The sequence below is a fragment of the Glycine soja genome, chromosome 3 (assembly GCF_004193775.1).
Source record: "Glycine soja cultivar W05 chromosome 3, ASM419377v2, whole genome shotgun sequence".
Taxonomy (NCBI): domain Eukaryota; kingdom Viridiplantae; phylum Streptophyta; class Magnoliopsida; order Fabales; family Fabaceae; genus Glycine; species Glycine soja.
Window position 1 is genome coordinate 3,511,379 of NC_041004.1, and position 13,351 is coordinate 3,524,729.

General features: G+C 28.7%; 1 protein-coding gene across 1 annotated transcript; it reads right to left on the bottom strand.

The window, feature by feature from the left end:
* Positions 1–833: 833 nt before the first annotated feature.
* LOC114405923 (cytochrome P450 71A1-like) lies at positions 834–5,666 on the bottom strand. The gene is made up of 2 exons (XM_028368447.1): positions 4,741–5,666; positions 834–1,539 (listed from the first exon to the last, which is right to left on the bottom strand). The coding sequence occupies exons 1-2, from the start codon at positions 5,653–5,655 to the stop codon at positions 925–927; spliced, it is 1,530 nt and encodes a 509-aa protein (XP_028224248.1). The 5' UTR covers positions 5,656–5,666; the 3' UTR covers positions 834–924.
* Positions 5,667–13,351: the final 7,685 nt, after the last annotated feature.

The following is a 13,351-nucleotide window of genomic DNA, read 5'->3' on the forward strand; positions in this document are numbered from 1 at the left end:
CAAAATTATTCTCAAACTGCGAATTGTTGAAACCAGAATTATTGAATCCAGAGTTCTGATTACCACCACGACCTCCTTGAAACTGAGGATTAGGTGTTGTGTGTGCGACATTAGCAAATACAACAGGTGTTGCTAATTCCTGCTTGAATTTATCTAGGTGTGATTCTTGCACTACCAGTAATGATTCAATTTCATCATCACAAAGGTACTATACTCCTCAGATAATCCATCGATCACAACATCAAGCAATTCTTGATCAGATATTGTCTCTCCTATAGCAATCAAGGAATCGACTAAAGCATGAATACGGAGTGTGTACTCAGCAATTGAACGATTACCTTTCTTTGCGGTTTTCAGTTCAGATCCGAGTTGCCGCACCTTAGCCTTAAGTGTGGCGTAGTATTGAGTGTGGCTTTTGTCCCAAATTTCATGCCCATGGTGACAATTCAACACTCTCGAAAGCACCGATTCGGAAAGAGTAGACAGAAGCCATGTGAAGAGAGACTGATCTTGAAGAGAGACAGAAGCCATATTCAACAAACATGCGATCCAGTTGACGATTTAGATCTGAATTGTACTTTGAAGGAATTATAGGATTGACAAGTAAATGGTGCAATTTGTGCATTGCAACAATTCCGCCAACCCGTTGATTCCACAGAAGGAAGTTTTTGTCATCAAGCTTAATTGAAAGCTTCAGAGAATGAAGAAAAACGCAGAGAAGTTACGGAAACGCAACGAAATGAACGAACCCTAGGACCAACTCAGCGAATGATACCATAATACAACAGAGAATTGAGAGGAAAATCATAATAGAACATACATTATAACAACACTAACCAAAAAGTCAAGTAAGTATAGCACATTAAAATTTCTTGATAGAACATTATAACATGCATTATTTTGATCACAAAGTCCATCTAGTAGTTATATATGGCTCCTAGTCTTGGCACAAAGACAAAGATCGTTCTTCTTGTGTTGGGTGAGTCCTGGCAATACTTGAACATCAATGTCTTCCTTTATCATCCCTTGTGGCAATTCCCAATCAAAGGAATGAAGAAGATTAGCAAGAACAAGTTCTAATATCACAACTGCCATAGGTAAACCTGGGCAACTTCTGCGACCTGTTCCAAAAGGAATTAGTTGGAAATCTTGTCCACGAAAATCTACGTCGCTATCCAAGAATCTTTCGGGAATAAACTCTTGAGGATTTTTCCAAGATTCGGGATCTCTATGAATAACCCAAGCATTCACGTATAATATTGTCTTAGCTGGAATTCGATAGCCATGTATAATGCACTCTTCATTTGATTCTCTTGGTACAAGTAGTGTGGCTGGTGGGTACAATCTAAATGTCTCCTTTATCATTGCCTTGAAATAGGAAAGTTTTTGAACATCATCTTCATCTAAGAAATCTTTTGTGCCTCCCACATTTCTAATTTCTTCTTGAACTTTCTTCATTACTCTAGGGTTTTTTATGAGGGCAGTCATAGCCCAAACTGATGTAGCTGCAGTTGTATCTGTCCCTGCTACCAGTATGTCCTAAAAAGAGTAGAACATGAATTTTGTTAAATTTACCTCTAGAACAAATTAACTGTGTGGTACCTTGCAAAATCTGCACTATAGTACACCAATACAAAACCCTTGTGCTAAATATTGTTCTATAAGAAATTTGGTAGCTTAAGAGTCTCATGCCATTTAGAAATATAACATTTTATTTGTTTGTGTTCTTTTAAAATTTTATTCATTTTTGGCTCGCATATATAATAGAAATATTGCTTTTTTATCTAGAAACAATAAAATTATTGCAGCATATAATTAATGTCATTTATTAGAGATTAGGAGTATTCTAATGATATAAAACGTGTTTCTCTTTGTAAAAAAATGTAAAAATAAAATATTGATCTACTTGAACTTAACCATCTTAATGCTAAGAATGGTTATCCTAAAAATGTGATTTTAGATCATATACTTTTGGTTAAATGTGGTCAAAGTTCCTCTATTTTCATAAAAAAAAAAAAAGTAGTTTTAATCACTCTTAACTTCAAAAGTCATGTTGAATTTTTAAAGAAAGTAAGGTTAACTGAAGTAAATTAAAGAGAGCAGAAAATTAAAAATAATAAATTCTATTAAAACATTTTAAAAGGAAAAATATTAAAAAATATATATATGAATTAAGCCATTGGAGACTATATTTGAACAAGAATGTAGAGAAGAAAGTAGCTAGGGTGAAATGAAGTAAAAAAGAAGAGAAAATAATAATGAGTAAACCAATAAATAGGTTGCCTAATTTAGGGGGGAAATGAAAGAAATGCGAAGAAAATAAAAGTTCTATCTCTTTTCATTTATTTCATTGGATAAATAAATTAAAAGAAATATAATTATATTTAATACTTTTCCTTGCATAAAATCATATTGATGATATGTGAAAAAATGAGAGGTAAACTTGGCATACAATGGGGGGTGGGGGGGAGAGAGATAAGAAGAGAGGGTAGAAAGTGCATGATAAGAATAATGGTGTAATGAAGAGAAAGAAGGGGAAAATATATATAAATAATTGCCAAGTTAAATTTAAGTAAAAATAAGATTAAACAAATTTGTTATAGACTCGACAACTTGTTATAAGTGGACTAATGTAATTAATATAAATATTGACTTTTGAATCCACTTATTTACTCTTGATATCTGGTTAGTTACTTCTTTTGCACTCAATTATAAGAAAATAAAAATTTAGATTTAAATATAGGTAAATTTTAATTATTTTTATTTTTACTTTTTAGTGTTATTATTTCAAAATATTCTTAATTAATTGAGATTATATTTTAAATGATATTTTTTATTATTGGTATTAAGTTTCAAGCGCAATGAAGGACATTTTAAGAAAAAAGTTTAGTTTTAAGTGTGATACGTAAATTTCAATGATATCAACTAACATTTTTTATTAATATAAATATTAATAGTTAGTTTTGTTTATATTTAAGTCTGAAAAGCCTAATTGGTGAATTAAACTTAAAATACACTTTACTTTAAGTATATTGATCCTCTCACTCTCACTATATCAAACATTCAGTAAAAAAAAACCTCTCACTATTACACTTTGACCCCTATCTCATTTCAACCAAATTAAGTTACTTTGTTTCTGTACTCAGTGCTCTACGAATTTTATTATTTTTTCATCGTCGTCCCCTACTTTCGTCTTGCTCTTGCAAATCTGTCTGCATGCCACTTCTTATTCCTACTTCCGCCTTGTATAGGAAAACAAATATACCATATTGTAGGGAGAAAGGAACATATCTTCTATATATCTAAAGTGGAATAATTATGTTAAATCAGTATATTTGCAGGAATTATTTTTCAAATATATATATTAAAATATTTTCTTTTAAAAATGCCTTTAAGAATTTTCTATCATTTTATATCTAACACACTCCTTGCAATTTTTATTAGACTTCAAATAATCTAGGAAAGGATTTTCTAAATAAAATTCAATTAACATACTAGAACACACATTAGATAGATTGATAATTTATCTTATGTTTAGAAAATTTTAAAATTTATTTTATCTTAATTGCAAATTCATATCAACTATTATAAAAATCCACCTGTGTATGACATGGGTCATCAAAGTAATAGTTATGTTAAATGAGTGTTTTCAATAACTATTTTTCAACAAAAAGAATTTTAAAAGTTTCTTTTAGGAAAGAATTTTAAAAAAAAATATCTTAATCTATTTTCTATCTTTATTTTTAAATTCAACTTGAATATTTTTAAAATATCAATAATTAAAAATAATTTTATATCAGAATATAAAATTATTTATCATAAATTAAAAATATAATTTATATATTCAAATTATTTATTTATTATAAATTTTAATTATATAATTTAGATATTTTAAAAAAAAAAATATTTATCATAAAGTTTAGTTATCATAAGCATTTATCATGTGGGGACAAAATACTAATTAAAGTTTCTATGTTAAAAAAGTATTGTGAATTCTATCAATAATTTTAATAGTTAAACTATTACCACGGTCCAAGTGCTATTGAACTCTTTTTTTTAAGCAAAATCTCAAGTTTAAACTTTAAAGATAAAAATAAAACATGATTGAAAGGAGAGAACTCCACTAAAGAAGATCAATCAAATTTTTTAATGAAAATTAAATATAAATAAAATTAATGAATACTTTATACCAATATCATAATTAAAAATTTAAATTACTTATTTGCTCTTTACAATTATCTCGGTTTTAAGTTTTAATTCTTATACAATGAAGTTATAAATTTTAGTCTCCGTACAATTTCGATCTATAAATTTTGTAACTATCTTATATATACCAGTTGAAATTCTTCTTTTGTATTAGGTGTAGGGACCAAAATCAAAGGATTCTAACTCCATTGGTAGCATAGAATACGTTAATTATTTTTTTTAAAAGGAATTCATTAATTGTTATAAATCCATCAATACATGTGGTCATTTTTTTCTGAATAAATAAAAAGGTGTAGGACCAAAGCTTATAGGAATTAAAATACTTACAGGGTTTTTTTTTATTTTATGACTAAAAATTTAAATAAGAAAACTATAAAATATTCAAGGGAATAGTTTACCTTTTTAATAAATATTTTCTATCCAATTATTAATTTTAAATTTAATATATTTAAGACATTAGTTACCGAACAAAAGCAATAAATTATAGGAAATAGGAATTGCAGTCAAAAGAAAATAGGAATTAAGACACCATACCATGAGGACCCCTTTGATGTGATCGTAAGTGAGATCAATTGAAAGAGAACGATCATTCTTCAATTGAAGCAAGACATCAACCATATCATGTTCCTCCATTTGTTGTCTATTGGGATCCATGTGCTCATCAATGACTTCTTGGTAGAACTTATCGAACTCCTTGAAATTTCGTTCAAGTCGTGCATGCAATCCTTTGAGTTTATCAATCCAACCCGTGAATGGAATATAGTCTGAAACAAAGAAAGTACTCATCATGGCCTGAAGCTCATTGAGCAACACATGGAACCTACTCTTTTCACTTCCTTCGTCCTCATACCTTCTCCCAAAAGCTACTCTACACATTATAGTGCTTGAGAGAGACATGAGTAACTCATTCAAGTTTGTAACACCCGAAGAAGAGGCATGCCCAGATATTTTTTTTATCATTTGCTTCACCTCACAATTTCTTATAGAGGAAAAGCTAGAGACACGCTTGGAGCTAAAGATATGGACAACACAAATTTTTCTAATTTGTCTCCAATATTCATTGTATGGGGAAAATGCAATCTCTGACCCATTATAGGACAATTTCTGTTGGCCAAGTAATTTAGGTCGTCCACTAAACTCTAGGTCATGGTTTTTCAGTACCTCTTTGGCTAGTTTAGGAGAGGAAACAACTATGGCTGGCCTTAACCCTAATTGAAGAGAAAATATAGGGCCATATTTCTTTGAGAGTTGCCATAGCTGCAGATAAAGAATGGAACTATCAAATTGATGTAAATTTCCTATTATTGGAAGGCCTTTAGGACCTGGAGGAAGGGGTGGGTTCTTGAAGGTTCTGAGATTGCGGATGAAGAACAAGAGAAGCACAAGGAGAGTAAGACATAGAACAAGTGGTAACAATATTGTGGAAAGCATAGCGGTAAATCTTATCATTAATCGGTGGATATTAAAGCTTGCCACTGGAGCAATGTATTTATAGGAGTAATGTTATTATTCCTTGTCAAACTTTCCATCATACAAAGAAAAATAAATAAAGAAAACCAATTTTATATATTAACGGCTTAAATATATTTAAGGTTCCTAATAAATAATTAAATTTCATTTTGGATTCATAATAAAAAAAAAAATTTGTTATAAGTACCTGATATATTAATTTTTATTTTGAGATTTTATCATCATGCTATAATACCATCACAACTATTAATAATGTTAAAAAAAATCAATTTATATAATAATATATCATTATTAATGATAGAAATTCAAAACAAAAATTTCATATTAAAACAATAAAAAAATTTATTAAAAATTTAAAACAAAATTTGATCATTTATTATGAACCTTAAAGATATTTAATCTTATATTATGTGATTAGAAATTAAGAGAGCGATAAGAAAAAAAAAAGAGGCGGAAATAATAGACCAAAGAAAAAGTGAATGTATGATAATAGTTACTCAATCATATAATAGGAAGAGATAAAAATCAAAATAAAAAGAATTATTAAAACGTATTGTGTAGGAGTGTTCAAATCGATCCAATATAATTAATAAAGACTGAAAGAATTTATTCGAATAACTAAAAACTGAATAACTCAAGGGTTTGATTATTTTGTGGGTCTTTATTTTATCAAATTTTCAATTAAGTTTTAAATTTTTTTTCTTTTATTTGGATCTCTGAACTTTTTTTTAATTAGGTTATCTCGTCCAATTATCTTTATAAAAAATTTAATCACAAACACCTAAGTAAAAATGAAGACACTTGACTGATACTCCTAAAATGTATTACGAACACAATTTAATTAATTATAGGAGATTTATGTAGAGTTTTAATTTCTACAAATCAGTTCAACCAAATATTCTTTTACAGATCTCTCATAATTATTTGGCCAGAATGGCTAGCGGCACAGCGTGCTCCGCATGTGAAGCGGGGTGGCCAGAATGGCTAGCGGGCAGGGCAAGTACCGCAAGTGGCCATGGCTATACTCGTGGATGATAAAGACTTCCACTCGAGGGGGAGACTACCATGTGGAAGAGACTCACACTTGAGGGGGAGATGTGTTGGATTACAAGTGTGAGGTGAAGTCCCACATCGAGTAGAAGTGGAAAGGTTGAGCACCATAAGTGAGGAGAAGACCCATAAACCTGAGCCTTAAGATTTTGGGTTAGAGTGTAGTGTGGCCAGAATGGCTAGCGGGCAGGGCAAGTACCGCAGGTGGCCATGGCTATACTCGTGGATGATAAAAGAGTTCCCAGGTTACCATGTGAAAGAGACTCACACTTGAGAGGAGGTGAAGTCTCACATCGAGTAGAAGTGGAAAAGTTGAGCACCATATAAGTGAAGAGAAGACCCATAAACCAGTTAATGTGCCACAAAGTGAACAATTGGTTCCAGAAATCCCAAAACAAAAAAAAAAAATCAAAGCCTATCCACCGCATACTTCAAAAATAGAAATCTTAAGTCTTGTTTAACTTATTCTCTAATTTATTTTTATTTTTTATAAATATTAAATTCCATTAATCAAGTCATGGGTTTGAAATGACTCGTTAAATAGATACAGTGTACAAAATTTCATATAATTTTATATCATTTGATATTTCATCAATAAACTTTATTTAATTTAAATGTCTAATTTACCTTTTTAGAATGAAAGTAAACGTTAGCTACGAAATTACATGCCTATGAATGTTCAATTTATATTAAGGTTTAACGGTAAAATAAGTGTAAATTGCACACCATGATGTACAACTTTCTTTTAGCTTAATTTAAATATTATTTAGTTTTTTATATATAAAGTTGTGAAACTACTCATGACTTCTACTTTATATATATATATATATATATATATATCCTTACAATAATACTAACGATTGCCAATAACATGTTTTTCCATACACGCAGTAATAAAAAGACAAATAAAAAAATATCCTTATATAAATCAAAAAATATCCTTATATATTTTTTTATTTTTGTCTTTTACTACTGCGTGTATAAGAAAACATGTGATTGACAATCGTTAGTATTATAGTAAGTGATTGGTTAGCTGCATATCTACGTCCTTATCACAAAAAACATGTTTTATTTTGTAATAATTAATTTTAACCTAATATATATATATATATATATATATATATATATATATATTTTAAATATAAGTTTACATATAGATTTAATAAAAATTTATATATGCAAAAAAAATATTATTAGATAAAAATTTATTGTTTTAAAATTTATTATGTAAATTTATATATATATATTAAATATACATTAAAAATTTTAATGTTATATATATCAGGTTAATTATTTTTTAACATAATTGATTTATTAGTTTAGTTGATTTGATTAGAGTGTCATGTTAATAACGAGAAAATCATAAGTTCAATGGCCATTAATTTTCAATTATTTTGTAAAACATAATTTTAACAATCCACATAGGTCCATAAGTGATTTTCCACATCCAGCGAGAGTCAAACTTAAGGCCATTTGCTTTTAGAAATTATTTTGTATTTTATATTATTTTCAATTTTAATTATAATAAATAGGATAAATTATAATTTTGACCCCAATAATGTTAAATCCAATATTTTAGTCTTCCTATTTCTAAATCAAGACATTTAATCTTCCTATTTTCAAAATAAGCAATTTTGGTCATTCTGTCAATTAACCACTATGAGAATTGATTTGTTTAATTAGTTACATTAACATTATTTTTTATGTATCATTAATCAGGAGTTATTAATTTTTTTTCAAATAATCTAAATTTAAAAATTAAAAAAATTAATATATAATTTTTTTTAATTTTATTTTATATTTTTTTATTTTTAGTTTACATATTTTTATTTTTACTTTTACTTTACCAATTTACAACTAAATTTCATAAATTATAAATTATTTGCATAAATTTTCTTATAAATTGATTTCAATATAGAAATTATTTTTACTCTAATCATTTACCTAAAATTACTCATATTATTCATAGATAAAGTGATAAAACACTTATTTTGTTTGTTTAATTATATTAATATTATTTTCTATATATATAATTAGTCAATAGTTATTAATTTTTTTTAAAATTATCAAAATTTATAAATTAAAAATATTTAATATATAAATATTTTTAATTTTATTTTATATCATTTTATATGTTTTAATTTTTAAGAGTTTACATATATTTTTCATTTTACCAATTTTTAATAAAATTTCATAAATTAATATGTAAATTATTTACATAATTTTTTTAAAAAAATTAATTTTAATATACAGATTATTTTACGATAATTATTTATAAACTTTTCATGAGACAAGTTTTATGGTACCTAATTGTGTGATCAATTAGTAAATGATTGTTCTTTAATTAGTATCTAGAGTTTGAGTTTTGAATATGTAATTACTTGGATGACCCATAGTGAGTGGTAGTGTTATCCATCTAGTTATGTCATTATTCCCAATTTATATGATGCAAATCTTTTATATATATATATATATATATATATATATATATATATATATATATATATATATATATATATATATAAGATTTGATCAAATAAACAGGAAATAATGACATAACTAGATTAAGATTTCACGACATTTGCTTCGCCAGTCTACTGCAACCAGATTAAGCATTCACGCATAGCCTCAAAATGATGTCAATATTGACTAAGCATAAAAGAAAAGAAAAAAATCTCTGGTTTCAGGAAGAGGTAAAGTTGACCATACACTCAGAAGAAACTTGAATCACTTGATATGTCTTCCGATCCTTGACATCAAATTCAAATGGGAAAAACTTATGCTACAACCATCATCGAAAGTGAATTGCTTAGCTCAAAGATCTTTGGTGATCTGAGGAATAATAATAATAATAATTTTAAGAGAAGATTATTTGGAAGTCAAATGAAGAGCAATTAAAGGAAGAGGACATCCACAAACAGTGGGGTTGAATTGTATACAGAGTGGAACTGAAACAGGTGGTGGCATAGTGATAATAGCATATATGGGTAGTTAAATGGGTTGAAATTGCATCCATAAGAATGGCCATTCCCATGGTCCTGACTCCTGAGTAAAAACAATTCAAAATCATGTCTGGCCTCGTTACGTACTCCTTTCGTGACACAAATAGAATAGCAAACTGCCTAGCATCCTATGTGCATAGCTTAACGTGTGGCTTGCATGTGCTGACTGCTGAGTAACCTTCCTAGTTGTAATTTACTACTTTGGTATTATTGGCTAGGTACAATGTATCCTATGGTTGTACCATGCTAGTCTGGCTGTTTTAGTCCTCCCAATAATAAAACAATGTTTCTTTGACAACCTTGATAAGGTAAATTTTTTGTGGAAGCGTCGATGGCGGAGACCAACAACCTGATTGTCAAGGTCCTCGACAAGGAGGATCAAATGGTTGTTGAGGCTTTCATTCTTTGTTGAGGGTGGCTCAAAGATCTGTTACATATAATAGGGTTCATTCAGGCTTTTCTTAATTTATGCTCATTAATTCTTTAATTTGGAACTTTGCAAAAGTGCAAGAAGGTCCCTTTGATGGATTTTATCCTCTCCTAGTAATAAGGGTGCTCATAGTTGGTTATTTAAATAATCATAATTAATAAATAACAAGATTGTAAGTGATTATTATAATATTAAAATATATTTTTTGTTCTTTTAAATATAAAAATGTTCAGAATTCATTTCGATAAATTTTTTAATATAGTTTTTCATTCTCATAAAATTAAAATATGACATTTTTTTTTTGCCTGAAACAAGGTTCGGATATCCAAATTTATATGCATCACCTTTTCACATTAATTATATATAAAATTAATGTATAAAAATAAAATATCACATTGTTATACCAATTTTATGCATAAAACCGATATAAAAAATTACTATTATAAGTTTGGATTTACCTGAACCTATATTTGAATAAAAAAAAATAATATATTTCAATTTCGTGAAAATAAAAATATAGTAAAAAATTTTAAAAAGAAATGAAAATGAAAAACTTTTATTATAACTATAATCATAACTAGTTATATTTATCCACACAAAAAAAATAGTTATCATTACGGTTATGAATAACCTATAACTAATTATATCCAAAATCAGACCGGTTATAAATGAATAAAAATATGTTATAATTTTATAGCTATAATTATTTTTAACCAAAAATAAATTATTTGAAATAATCATAACTTTAAAACTGGTTATAATTTTATAACTGAGTATATGAAATTAGTTATGATTATTTTTTTAAAACTAGTTTTTTTGAACGGTCCTATCTCTGAGTGGTGTCCTAGCTAGGTGAGGGCGCGGATGCCTCGCAATGGTCAGATCAAAGTCACAGCCTTGCGGATGTCCTAGACTGCAGACATAACTCTATACAATTCAACCCCATCCTTAGAAATAACTGCCCTAGACTGCAGACATACCAGTTGTAGAAACTACCCATCCTTAGAAATAGAAATTACATAATTATTCAAGCATAACATACCACCATACCAACAGGTGCCAGTAATCTACAAACACTATATTATCTATTATATAAATAACGGAAACACAGGTACTACTCTAAGTATATAATAGTATCCTCAGTTCTATTTTGCTAATGTATTTCTATTGTGCTAAATTTGTTATATTGTAACAAATTTTCTTATTATGATGTATTTATGTGTCAGATAAGGTTATCAAACTCAAGAGTTTATTTAAACTCGTGAGAATTTCATAGACTTGACTCGTAAACTCGTAAGAATCCACTTCATATAAAAATAATAACAAAATGTCTACAAATAACAAACCAATTAAGCATTTCAACAATATAATAAATTAAAATAGTAAATCATAAATTTCATAATACTTAAATTACCAAGTCTAGTAATGCATCACTACAAGATAATAACTTACAGATATTATAATAGTGGTAGATCATTCTCATTGAGAGTTTGATGTTATTAAAGAACAAGGGTTTGATGTTATTAAAGGTGAGAAGTTTTTTATTCGGAAACAACACATTAAATAAACAAGGGTTTGATGTTATTAAAGAACAAGGGTTTGATGTTATTAAAGGTGAGAAGTTTTTTATTCGGAAACAACACATTAAATAAAGTTATGTTGAACACTAAACAGACAGAAGACAATCCAAAATGACTTACATTTTGGTCTAATTTTTTTAACTTGCTAACTCGTTGACTCGACGGTAAATTCGAGAGTCTGCCGAGTTTACTTTAGAGTTTATAGAGTCTACCCAAAGTCTACTAAAAAGAGAGTTTACAGACGAGTCAACTTGCAGAGGGTAAGTGGACTCATAAACGTGTAAGAGTTAGCGAGTTAACTCAAAAATTTGATAACATGATTATAGATACTAAGCTTAATAGTTGACACTGCTAGTATAAATTTGGTTTTCTTTTCCTTTGCTAAATGCTAATAAACCTTGTCAATCACCACTTTAGCACAACCAAGTTTGGTTGATCAGAAACCATAATAGTGATCTTTGATAAAGCCATGAAAACCTCAACTGTGATATTGTTAGGCATGGAGCAAAAACTTTTATTATTTGATCACTAATTTTTTGCATCATGAATAACTGGTAATCATAAACAATGACAAACTTCTGAACTACAAAAAATGCTTTGTAAGGAAAACAAGTCCTAATTATCTTTTATCCTCTTTATCTTTACTGTAAAGTCTTAGCTAGAAAAGGAGCCCCTCCTTTGATTTTCCTTCAACCATTCCACACTATGTAAAAGGGTGATAAGGTGAAGGCTAAATGGCAATGTGCTTGGTCTTCCAGTATGATTACATCAGTTTAGAACTTTACATATTCATATTATTATCCAGTTTAAAATTTCAAATAACTTCACCAAAATCACATGTTTGAGACAAGAATACTCACAATCAGTATTGCTTTTCCAGTGTTGTCAAGTTTAAGTGATGGTCCCTTTATGTCAGCTTAAAGGAAAGAGTGTTTTCCCTTAATCCCTTCCATGGATGCAATATCTCTTATTTCCTGCATTATTAAGGCAACTGATAACCTTTTTCTTTTGGCATATACTGATAGATAGCTACAAAAAAGCATGACCAGAGGGAAAACCATTCCATGAGAAAAAAGTTGAAATTAAAATAGAGGTTTCACTCACCAGGGCTTTTTCCCAAAGATTTTCCGCCAACTTCATGAACAAGAAAAAACAAAAAATTGCCAAGATAAAGGCAAAGTGCAACAAAAGTAATTTACAATTAAAAACAAATTTGTGCATTAACCTTCTTTTTGGGGACAACTATAAGTAGAGCATTTGCTTCAGCATAAGACACCATATCATTGATTGCTGCATTCACCTTCTCTAGTGTAAGCCTTCCTCTCATGTATCTGTAACATCAGACCTGGGGTCACGCAATGAAGTGGGCATAAATCATGGATAGAGAAGTGCATGTTTCTACATCAAGACTCCAGTCATTGACTAAGTCAACATTTTTTGACACGCTGAGAACCCTTAGATATTGCTCTGTCAGGTATAAGTTTAAGAGCCAAATGCACTGGAAAAATGAAGGAACCAAAGCTATGAAAACACTTTTCTCAGAGCAATTTATGCATTTTTTGTTGACAATCCATCTTCACACCATCAGATGTGTTATATGACATATATATGAT